Source organism: Athalia rosae, chromosome 4 (assembly GCF_917208135.1).
Source record: "Athalia rosae chromosome 4, iyAthRosa1.1, whole genome shotgun sequence".
NCBI lineage: Eukaryota > Metazoa > Arthropoda > Insecta > Hymenoptera > Athaliidae > Athalia > Athalia rosae.
Window position 1 is genome coordinate 767340 of NC_064029.1, and position 11477 is coordinate 778816.

At 41.4% G+C, this 11477-nt stretch overlaps 3 protein-coding genes across 6 annotated transcripts; 1 reads left to right on the top strand and 2 right to left on the bottom strand.

Moving 5' to 3' along the window:
- The first annotated feature begins 26 nt into the window (after positions 1-26).
- LOC105687580 (protein rolling stone-like) lies at positions 27-5648 on the top strand. 4 transcript variants are annotated; one of them, XM_012403354.3, is made up of 4 exons: positions 27-434; positions 597-913; positions 1434-1729; positions 3569-5648. In XM_012403354.3, the coding sequence occupies exons 2-4, from the start codon at positions 738-740 to the stop codon at positions 4477-4479; spliced, it is 1383 nt and encodes a 460-aa protein (XP_012258777.2). In that variant the 5' UTR covers positions 27-434; positions 597-737; the 3' UTR covers positions 4480-5648. The 4 variants fall into 4 exon arrangements, with proteins under 4 accessions (XP_012258777.2, XP_048509682.1, XP_020708885.2 ...); XM_048653725.1 differs by having other exon boundaries at positions 27-913; XM_020853226.2 differs by lacking the exons at positions 27-434; positions 597-913 and adding an exon at positions 959-1241.
- On the bottom strand, positions 5587-9238 carry LOC105687579. Its single transcript, XM_012403353.3, has 2 exons — positions 7659-9238; positions 5587-7518 (listed from the first exon to the last, which is right to left on the bottom strand). Exons 1-2 carry the CDS (start codon positions 9078-9080, stop codon positions 5902-5904), a joined length of 3039 nt encoding a protein of 1012 aa, XP_012258776.2. The 5' UTR covers positions 9081-9238; the 3' UTR covers positions 5587-5901.
- Positions 9239-9684: 446 nt separating this feature from the next.
- LOC105687473 lies at positions 9685-10922 on the bottom strand. Its single transcript, XM_012403138.3, has one exon. It carries the CDS (start codon positions 10844-10846, stop codon positions 9923-9925), a length of 924 nt encoding a protein of 307 aa, XP_012258561.2. The 5' UTR covers positions 10847-10922; the 3' UTR covers positions 9685-9922.
- Positions 10923-11477: the final 555 nt, after the last annotated feature.

Here is an 11477-nt window from a genome sequence, read left to right on the forward strand (position 1 = left end):
CACTATGCTCGTAAATGTAGATGTATTTTTTTTCGCGTGCAGGGCAGAATTCTATCTAGATACGAGAGATTAATCCGATCGGCTTCAGCTAACGTCAACTTAGCGAATTCAAACATGAGCATAAAGTATAATGTACGAATATACCTATATATAATGTACCTCCTCGTTGCAGAGAGTCGTATAGTCAGCAATTATACTTTGGGTTCAGATCTTCAGGCCAGGCTACGTGATCAACTCCTGCTATACCGCTGTGTTGCACAAAACTACATTATGTGAACCCAAAAATACAGATCAAATAGGTATACGCGTATATTCGGTATACCCTACTTTCGCATCAGTACTCGGATCGTACCTATATACCCTACATGAAGTGGAACATTGTCCTCGACTACTTTAATATTGTGCTCAGATCGGCTCAATTGAATCGTCATGTGGTTAGTGATAATTTACCGGTATTGCAGTCGACAGCCCGCAGGGTTCAAACGAAAATTCAAATTGGCATTATAATCTGCTCCGCAAGTTCCGTGATGAGTATATGTATTCCGCAGATCTAAAAATGAAATCCTATTTTTTGAATCGCTTGATTTTTTTTTCAGACAATTCTGAACGCGAATGGATCAAGAAGAGGTGACAGCGATCGCGTGGATTTGAACACTTTCTGAACGAGGAACCTCCGCAGCTGCGTTCTTGGTATAGAAATCTGTTGTTGCAGGTGACGCTTAATTCCCATTAGCGAAATGAGAAGAACGAAGAAGTCCTTCTCGACGACCGGCTGCGTTACACCGTCGGAGGATGTGAAGTCCGAACTTTGGAACCCTCCCCTAACTATTACGTTATATTATGTTACGTACATCTGCCTGGGTACACGATCCTACTTGAATTTCTACACTGTACAGCCCGGGTGTACTTGTAGGTATGATATACGTAGAATGCTGGAGATGTGTGGGAACAGTGTATAGACCTATAGATACAAGTATATAATAGAAAAACTATTAGAGTATATAGCACGATCGTAGGGGCCTCGAACTAGGGAACGGCATTCGGTTAAATGGCTTCTCGTCTGGTTAGTTTCGCGCGCAATATCTATCTGTACACGTATATTAAGTAACAACGTAAAGTGGTAACATTACGGTGTAAATATATAGGCGGCAATATATTGGTTGGTAGTAGAAGCAAAAGTAGCAGCAACTACCGCGGTCATTGGCAGTGGTCATCGTGGGCACCGCGCGTATAGTTATGTCGTAATACTCATATAAGTATATTGCATATGTGTACATGTATATTTCATTAATTTAGTAATGTATTAGCCATTATGAGATATTATACCTACACGAATACAAGCGTGTGTGTACGAACAGCGTATAGGACGCGTGAATTGCGAGCATCAAGCAGAAGCCATGACAGAGGGTAATTTATATTGATATTGATTTTAGCGCTCGGGATTACCGCCCGTCCTGGGCGCAGTTTGGGAGACTTGGACGAGCTGCTGGGGCCCAGGGGCACGCGGAACTCACCAAGCACCGGGTAGTCCCAAGCCGACCGTCCCGATCGTCGGCTCGTCGTACCTTATTCAACGATCGTCAAGTTCACCGGTGCAGACGGAATACTTGGGACCGTAACTCGGGTGGACGCACTTCCCTCAACGGTCCAACTTATCCTTCGTCTTCTTCTTCTTTTTCGATATCGTTCTCTTCCTCTTCTTCTTCTTCTTCGGAGTTTGCGGAACAAGGTACCGAAATTTGTAATCGAAAGAAAAAATCGTAAATATTTACGAGGGTTCAAGTGAAAGGGGTAACGTCGAGAGATAGCGATGGGACGGTATCTGTTCGATGATGAATTGTGGAATACGAAAACCGTAATGAAAACTGGGAAATATCGGTAAGACAAATAAGCCCGACTCTATTTTGGTTGAACATCACCGCGGGCACTCAAATCATCCCGACGATTGTTTTTCCGACTTTTATCCGAATTACATAATCACGACCTGGTCGGTAGGTCAAATTTACCTGTAATTTTCTATTTACGTTGGTGTATATTTATTTATTTGATGGGTTTGTTTCACGTATTGATGTGAAAAGTCGGGCCATGCAGGTTTCCCAGAATATTATCGAGACGAAAACCGAATATAAATTTATTTTGTCGGCACGTGGCGTCGACGTTAAATTTCAAAGTCAAGCCTCTGAATTTAAATCGCAAAGTGGAGAATATAAACGTAAAGGTGTAGGTTAATGAGATGAAACATGCACACATGCATCCAATAACTGTGTAAAGAGATAATTCATAATTCGGGTTATCCGAATTCATCAGTTCTATTTTTATTCCGAGCGGGATAATAACGCGCTGTCTACTTGGGTATGTGAAAAACTTGAATTTTTCCCCTGACCTTACCGAATCTGCTGCAGCAGGTTATTATAAGTTGCGGTGAAAATAGTACCGCAGCAGTAGCCAGTAGGTGCACATATAGGTGTGAGAGATAATAATAGGAACAAATGATCGTAATAAATTAACGTGGAACTGGTATTGTCTAATCAGTCAATCGACCGGTCACGACCTCCGGTACCGTCCTTACGTGTGAACTCAACCGGGAGGGCCGGTGACGGGTTAATAAGTTCAGTCTCAAAGAAGCGCGTCATTTCTTCGCGAGCACGCGTTGTAAAGGGCCATCTTCGCGGAGATGTACTTGATAGTTATCATTCACCGACTATCGTAATTAGCCAACGACACGCGAGACACGAATAATCGCAATTTTACAGATGCGGAATCATTCGGATGCTCGGAATAGGGTTTTCTCGTTGATCGTATACGTTTATAATTAATTGCACGACGACGAGGTCCGAACGTCGCTCGGTCAACCTTGAGGAAAACTTGGCGAACCGTTCACGTGCTGCACAAGACAACTATGTCAATAATACCATAATGCGCGAATCAGATTCCACACGAATCTTTAATTAATGCTGCGGGCCGTGTGTAATGATATATTTTGATGATGCTACAAATACAAAAGCGAAAGATGTAGTATTTAACAGTATACTCTCTTTCTCAAGTAATAAAATTAATAAGTCCGCAAACAATGCGCTCGTCTGATAAATCTTACAATTAGGAGAAGAGCGGGAAAATCGAAATACCCGGTCGTGGATCACGTGAGTACGCTAGCCTGTGTCTTGTTTATTACATCACGCGCAAGCGTCTCTTTTGTAACGGAAACGTTCAGTTGTGACGCCATGTTTTAGTATATTCGCTGATTCGGCTACATATTTTACTCTTTTCCACACGTTCTATCGTTTTTGAGACCCGAAATCACTCTGCGGAACCCCCGATGACGTCTCCGAAATTTCCCGGGGTTCGAATACCCGCGAAAAAGTTAGCGACGTTCATCTGTCGGCGCAACGTTTGTGAGATGTTTTTATTTCTACGCGGGAAATCCGATTCAATTTTGATGAAAATATTATAAGCCACTCCCAGACTTAAAAATCGTATTACCATGCGTATTATTATTAGCAAATAATGATTCATCATTACGACAATGCCATGCGGTATTTAATAAAATTAATTCTTTTTCTGTTTCTAGTGGGCCGAACGATGGTGAAGAAATTTCGTTGGCAGGCGTTGAGACGTAAGATTTGGAGCCCATCCCTGCCTCCGTCAACGAGATTATTTTCGGAATCACAGTGGCAAGAGAACGTGAATGTTTGGTACTTCCTGTATCGTTGGTTGAACTTCGGATGCTGGAGTGCGATCATAGTTTGTTCCATTTTCGACCTTGGGAGTCGCTATCCTGGAGAAGAAAAGCGCACGTGGTTGATTTACCTCACCCATTGGGACCTGGTTTTAGGAGCGGCACAGGCCTTTTTGGGTGCAGTTTTGGTAACAAGAAGACGGAACCTTGAACGTCGGCTGAATTTCGATCCCGATTACCTCGTTTTTGGAAGAGTCGAACGCGCTTATTGGATCCTCTACACGATCACATCTTCTCTCGCGATCTGCGTTACAGTCGGCTACTGGGGGGCGGTATACGATCCTAAAGTCCACAACAAGGATCCGCTCAATTTTATGCTTCATCTTTTAAATTCGATTCTGATTCTCTTTGATCTTCTGATCGTTGCGTTTCCTCTCAGAATCGAGCATTTCTGGTGGCCCGTCAGCTGCGTTACTATTTATCTCCTATTCACCGTGTTCTACTATCTAGCTGGTGGTCTAGATAAAAATGGGCTACATTATATCTACAAAGTCCTGGATTGGGAGAAACCTGGTCGGTCGACTTTGATATCCTTCGGAGGATTGCTTTTCCTTACCATCGTTCATTGCGTTCTTTGCTCCATCGCTAAGCTCAGGATTTACGTACGAGCTAAGGCTGCCGGTGCGATTAAAACGACAACGATCGCTGACCCTCAGGGGTCGAAGATGAGTCCACGAATTTCAACAGGATTTGAATTGTCACTACCAACGATCAAAAAGTCCGACGAACTGATCGATGTGTGATCGTGTGTGCTGCAACGCTTCGCGTGATAAATTACATAGCTCAAATTTTTCAGTATTAAATATTAGCTCATGTGTGTATGTATTATACGGATGCGTAAATATGCATATATTTGTAAATGTGATTGTGTCAGCGGAGACAAGTGTAGTGATGGAGTAATTCTCTTAAATTCGCAACGCGTTATGTCTTATGTATATATAACATACACATGCTCGTTATCATCATAACGTATATCCCTATGCCGCGGTTGGAATCTCGGCAATTCGAGATCGCCAACGCTCAATTTACGGTGTTAACTTATTATCACGTGGTACGATACGGAGAAAATTTCAAATCCTACGTTCTTTACATTACTATAAATATCTATACATAATATGCCTAATACGAATATCAAATTTATATCTTGTATGTAAAGTTATACATACATATAGTATAGTATAGATCCGATTGAATTCTCTATACGAAATTTAATTATGTAAAACAAAATGCTATTCGCGGTATTCCCCAATATATTGCTGCTTCAAGAGATTTTAGAATCGTTATTATAAGTTGGAATTAATTTCATTGCCATGATAACTTTACGGGGAAATTGTTCATAGCTGAATTTTGTTTGACACTAAGTAATAATTACTTTGGTTCGAATTCAACAGTCTCAAAAATTTCATGTCTAGTGAGACGTATTTTCTGCCAAAGGAAAAATAACAGCAGATCTGCAAGGTTCAAATTTTCTCTTCCATCAGATTTTGCATATAAATATTTTTCCATAATTACATTATTATTATTGGCATTACTAGTTAGGTATTATAGTAGGTAAATTAACATTCCTCACCAGTATGATCTATATTATTACTAACATATATACTGGAGACTGAACGATGTAATGACAGGGTTGAAGCCATGCAAATGGGCATTACACTTGCACTTATAAGATAGCGTGTTTCTGAAAAACATTAGGAAAAATAATAAACATACATATAAGAATGTGAAACAAAGATATTTTGTCGGTGCAAAGTTACCCTATTAGAAATAAATATAGCTTGTGATGAAAAAGGAAGTTTGCATTACTTATAGATGCTGTGTAATGGTAATTGGAATAAGATTTTTCTTACTTTGTGGAAAAATATCAACGTTTTATTAATAAAATAATGAGTCCTTGTTGCGCTCTATTTTATATGGTAGAAAAATTTTTTTCTCGGTCACCATAAAATTTTAAACGTAATAGGACAAATTTGTTTGCCAGCATTACGATGTAGTAGGAGAACCCATTACTACATCGTTGCCAGCATATATAAAATCACTGTCTAAGAGTAATTCGTATTTAATAATTGTCATTTATCATATCATTACTTGATTCGGTGATGCCCAATCGTGACTAATAAGCGAATTAACTCTTGACCCCCCACACACCGTATAATCAATTGTTTTCACTCCAGATCACAAAGGTTTATCGTACTCTCCGGTGGGGCGGAATCTAATAGCAAGACTTGACATTCGCCATTCCCAATATCGTCTTGATAATAAACAGAGGGCAATTCTTCAGGTAACAGAAGTCCTTCGACCAGCCCAGCTGCCCCAAGAACGACGTCTGTGGCACCAACGACTGAGTTAAAACTGGCTCTTGCACGGAGGAAATCATTATACGTCCAATTCGTCCTTGCACATCCCTCGTGATCCTTCACACGTCTTTCTTGTAGGATCTTTTCTTCTGTGCACTGCTCAAGACTTCTTGAATCCTCCTCAGATATTTTTAGAATTGAGTTAAACGTCGGCGATTCTAACTCTAGAGAACTAGGTGGATCCATCTCCAAAGCAGACGAATTTACAACCAAAGCATCCTGTGGTGCAATCATAACCATGTGATCTGTTGACTGGGATTCTGGGGATGCTGTATATGTTATGTAATCTTCACCAGATGAACTATTCACACAGCTTTCATTATCGTTATTCTTTGATGTTTTTTGTTCGCCATGAACCCTGTGCATGTGGGTTCTCAAAGTTGATTTAGCGGTATACGCCTTAGTACAGGTATCTATTGGGCAATGGTAGGCCACCCTTGCAGACTTATGGAGATTCTCATTGTCATCCGAGCTAACAGGGTGTGCACGTAAAGCTAATGGGGTCTCAGTTTCTGGTTCGAGACTTAGATTAATATCCAAATTTGAAGAGTCATCCTGATTTTCAAATTCCTGAATGTTTGATTCGTAATTTTCATCTAAGTTAGCAGCATGTATTTCGATGGTATTCTCATATTTCGGAGATTGTGATCCTTGAAAGAATGAAGCTTGTGCTTCATGGTCGATTGAAATGGTATTTGGCATGGAAGATTTAGCATTATGCGTTTGGTGCCTTTTGATATGAACGTACAGGCTGCTTTTTGCAGAGAATTTTGCGTCACACATATGGCAAAGAAAGTAACTTCCATCTTTATGGGTCAGTCTGTGTTCCTTAAGATGTTCAGACCGCATGAAGGCCTTCCCACAAGAGGAAATTTCACACACAAACTTTCTGTCGTTCGTGTGCTTCTTCTGGTGTCTTTTTAGCTTACTAGATGATGAAAATGCCCAGTTGCAGCCTTGAAAGGTACAGAGGAATGGCTTGTAACCCGTGTGCGATCTAATGTGCGCTTTTAGCCTGCATGGTTTGTCAAAGAGCTTTCCGCATCCGGGCCAGGAGCATTTCACGTCAATTTCCTTGTAGCTATGACATCGCTGATGGCTGGTGAGAGCATTACTACTGTAATATCTTTTCTCACAACCTTCATGCTTGCATACATAAGGTGCATGACGTTGATCATGGCAACGCATATGCAGTTCTAATGCTCTCTTGGTCTGGAATCTCTCCTGACAGTTTGGAACATGGCAGAATATCTTACTGGGTCGGTTGTGCAGTTTTTTGTGCGTCAGTAGATTGTAGATGGTTGTGAATCTGCGACCGCAATTCTCAACCTCACAAATATAATCCTTGCGCTTGAGGTGAGTCTCTTTGTGACGTTTCAACTTGAACTCAGAATAAAATGCCCATGCGCATCCTTTGAAGTCACACTGTAATAGAGAAAAAATTAATTGTCTTAAGGAAAAAAACGTATTTTTCAATACCAAACTTTCCAAGATTTTTCTGAGAAACTATTCAATTTCATAGAAACTCCATTAGAATAGTAATATCTGCACATCAAAAATAATACCTTGAATGGTCTAATGCCGTAGTGAGACAAAATGTGACTCTTTAGAGCATAAAGTCTATTAAAATGCCTTCTGCAGTCATCTTTTGGGCAGACCCATATTTTCCCATGTTCAGTGGCAGAAATAGGTTCCAAAGAATCGTCAGTAATACCCAATTCTTCCAGAGCATTGGATATCACGATGTCATGTTCGCTATTAGTTGAACTATCTACAACGTTATTGTCATGGCAGGAATTCTGGATTCCAGACAATTGTGGGAAATTCCCAGTCGCTTCGATGAGCTCAGACGTTTTACCTTGATAAATCTGCTCTTCTTTACCGGTGTTAATAACTATTTGCGTCATATTTGATATTTTGTCTGTTGATATAGCTACAACGGCCATTATACCTTCTGCTGCTTTCACTTGCTCATCCGACTTTGATGTTCCAAAAGAACAATTTTCACCTTTAGGCAACGGTTTTCTGCGCTTTTTGATTATCCTTGGCTCTAATTTGCTCTTCAACTTTGGTTTTTGACTACAGCCTTCTTTGACTTTACCCAAAACACTTTCTACCATCTCATGCGAACCTGTCTCCACATCTACATGTCCAACCGCTTCAACATAAACGTTAACAATCCGTTTAGGTGATTCTATCCTACATTCTGATCGATCTGATGTTTTTCTCTTTTCCTTTTCCTCTGCCTTCAGTTTACCGCAATGAGAATACTGGCTGATTTGTGTATTCACTCCAAGTGAAATGGTTGAGGTGTTCAAGGCCGACTGGCTAATAGTAGAAGGCAAAATTTCCCCAGCGACCATCATGTCATCCGGCGTTAATGCAAGGGAGTCCAATTGATCGAGGTGAAAATCAGGCAATATAAAGTCGTCCTTCTCACACACCTCAAAAAGCTTTTCACTGCGAATATCCTGGAGGATAGGATCGTAACCAAGAGCTAGTTTTTTGTCAGACAAGCCAATATCCATAGCTAGAACATCTGCATTATCTTTTCCCAGAAAGGTATGCGGCAACTCATCGCCAAGGTAGCGGTCATCGCCACCTGAAGCTTCCTCGACTTCTGATTTTAATGTATCCAAGTCTATGCTGGATATAGATTCTGTTCGAGTTTTCAACCATTTTTCAATATTTGCTACGGTTTCCGCATCCTCTGCATCTTCGGGCTCAACTTTGGGCGTATAGTGATTATTGTTAATCACCGATGATGTCTTTTCCTGGTGCTTCTTCTTTTTCTGCTTCTTTCTTCGTTCGCATATAATTTCCTGATTATGAAATAACTGTATCCGACTTGGGGCAACAGCGACGGTGACGACATCCGTTGACGATCCAGGATTTTGTATCGGACTCGCACTTCGGCGGTGTTGAAATATCCGCGGAATCTTCTTTGACTTGCTACCCCCAGGTGCTGGGACTCCTTTGCGAGACATCTCACTATTTCAGATCCCATCATAGGGTATCACGACACAAGCACAAACGCCATCGGGACTACATAACCCAAAATTCTACCGCCCCGTCAGGCGTCAGCTGTCAACCAAGGAGATACCCGAAGACAGCAATACTGCCAACGGACGTTGGCTAACTGCGGAGTACGTACGTAGCGGAGCATTACCTCTGCAAGTGCAAGCTCTGCTTGCACCTTGCACTCAACTTATGCCGCCATCTACCGGATGTACGGATGTCATTATTTTGGTCCAGATGGATGCTGTACAGTTTCCGATGATAACATCTGCGTAGCCGCGAAGTCGGTAGTGCAGATTGTTTCCTAAGCGCCGATCTTATCAGGAGATAATTAAATATTAATAATGATACTACCATAGATTCAAAGGTCACTCGAAAATATTTTAAGTACTTTACTTTAGGAGTTGAAAAAATTTCAAACGACTTTAAAAACCGAAATATCGACTTGAAATCTTGAGAATTTTCATCATTTTTAATCTAGAATATAATGGAACGACGAGAAAAAAGATTTAGAATAAAAATTCAATTTTCAAAAATTTTGGAATTTTCAGAAAATTTTGAGCCACCCCTAAAAAATTTTTTGTTCGAGCTGATCTTTGGAGGGGGCTCTTGAAACATGTTAAACTGACAGATTTTTATAGCAGACGCAAAAAATAATAGTCGAGTTTTATTGGGCGACCCTAATAAATACGTAAGGTGAGGCATAGATCATCATAGGCGCATTTTGATACATTGACTGATTCGATCACGCGAGGCTAACGTAAACTAACGTACCTATATGATCGAAAATGCGGCAAATGCTCATTGCCCTTTACCGCTCTTTAGGTGATTCCTCAGAAGCAGGATCTTTGTTACAATGTGCGAGCTTGGTGAGTTGGCGTAATTTTTGTAGCTGCGAAAGCTTTCTGATATCGACAATAGAATCGCATAGAGATTTATGGGATCGCGAAATGGTAGCTTTTGCATCAAAGATCTTTTCGACAAATCGTTCTTCCGAGATACCTCGGTCATAATAAAATGACTCACGAGTTCTCATCCGAGGTGGACGGCATTCTTCGAAGGGGACCCGGAAAGGACGAGGATCGAAACACGATCGTGATCTCGCCATGTATTCATTTTTTCGACCGGTACAGGCTAACGCCGATGGAATGGACGAGATTTGAGAAGATCTTTGTAATATCACCACTTTCGGAGGGATGTAGGAGGGTGGAGGGTTTGGTTCCGGCTCCGTCAACTTGAATCCTACAAATGGTTTTTGAGGCTCTGTGAAAAGGAGCACATCACCTTGGGTAGGACGATAACGCGGATCAGAAAGTCTAGAGTCAGTTTTTCTACATGCTTTCAGGTGCTGATAAGCGATACGGCATTTTGATGAATCCGGTTTCAGTCTGTTATCATCGAACTTGAAAAGATAATCCCAGAAGGTCTCTTCAGTTTCGGGTGCAGATGGACAAGGGGAACACTTGCTGGGTTTTTCTTTAATCTTGATTAAAGATTTACAGAAATTGAAGAACGATCTACGCGGTGGTTTTGACATCTTCCCATAGCCCTTTCCGAGGCATCGGGAGCGTGTGCCGTCCAAGGGTTGAAATTGTCCCGGTTGCTGTTTCTCTGACTTCAAACGAAAATTCCAATTCTGAATCAAATGCTGGAGGAATTTTTGTGCGCATCGCTGTTCGGGCTGACGAAAGAGGTAACGAAATTGCAACTTCGTATTGATGGCAGTGAGGATCATTAAACTCCGATGAAATTTACTGGCGTGGCGAGAAATTTGGAAAGTATATAAATCGGTGAGGAGACGTGATTGAAATGTTGACATATTTTCGGTAGAATGTTGACGGATGTATTCATCCAATATAGAAACAAAAAACTGACAGCAATGTATTCCCTTGCAGCTACGCATTTCGATTTTTGCTTGACGTGGTAAATTATCATTATATCGTCGTCATCGTGGTCGAAATATCCGACCTGATATGAGGTGCGAAGCAACCCCCTGACTCATTGTCAATTCCCCGCGATTGATTCGCGCTCCAGCTCACTTATCCCAGAGCTGCGAGAGCAATACGCATTTGTATATATATGCACATATATGTACATGAATCTATATACACGTATCCACGGCACATAATCGAGTAGCTCGACTGCGACCCCCGCTAGTAGGTTCCAGTAGCGAACCTTGCGAATCGCGGTGAGCCGTGAGGAAGGGTGTTTACTCAAGACACGACAATTCATTACGTAATTGAATTGAATGAGGCCTTTGGGAGAAGTAAGGGAGGCGGGCGGGGTTGTAGAAGCAAAGTCGGGGGTGGTATCCGGATGGCGGGGAAGCAAACTGCAAGAAGAGGGGATGGAAGAGGGAGCAGGCG

Bases quoted from the DNA above. Each gene is read 5' to 3' on its own strand.
- LOC105687580 (XM_048653725.1), top strand. From the start codon at position 738: ATGAGAAGAACGAAGAAGTCCTTCTCGACGACCGGCTGCGTTACACCG. The intron at 914-1,433 runs GTATGATATACG...TATTGATTTTAG, and splicing joins CAGCCCGGGTGTACTTGTAG to CGCTCGGGATTACCGCCCGT. The intron at 1,730-3,568 runs GTACCGAAATTT...TTCTGTTTCTAG, and splicing joins TTCGGAGTTTGCGGAACAAG to TGGGCCGAACGATGGTGAAG.
- LOC105687579 (XM_012403353.3), bottom strand. From the start codon at position 9,080: ATGTCTCGCAAAGGAGTCCCAGCACCTGGGGGTAGCAAGTCAAAGAAG. The intron at 7,519-7,658 runs GTATTATTTTTG...TCTCTATTACAG, and splicing joins ACGGCATTAGACCATTCAAG to TGTGACTTCAAAGGATGCGC.
- LOC105687473 (XM_012403138.3), bottom strand. From the start codon at position 10,846: ATGATCCTCACTGCCATCAATACGAAGTTGCAATTTCGTTACCTCTTT.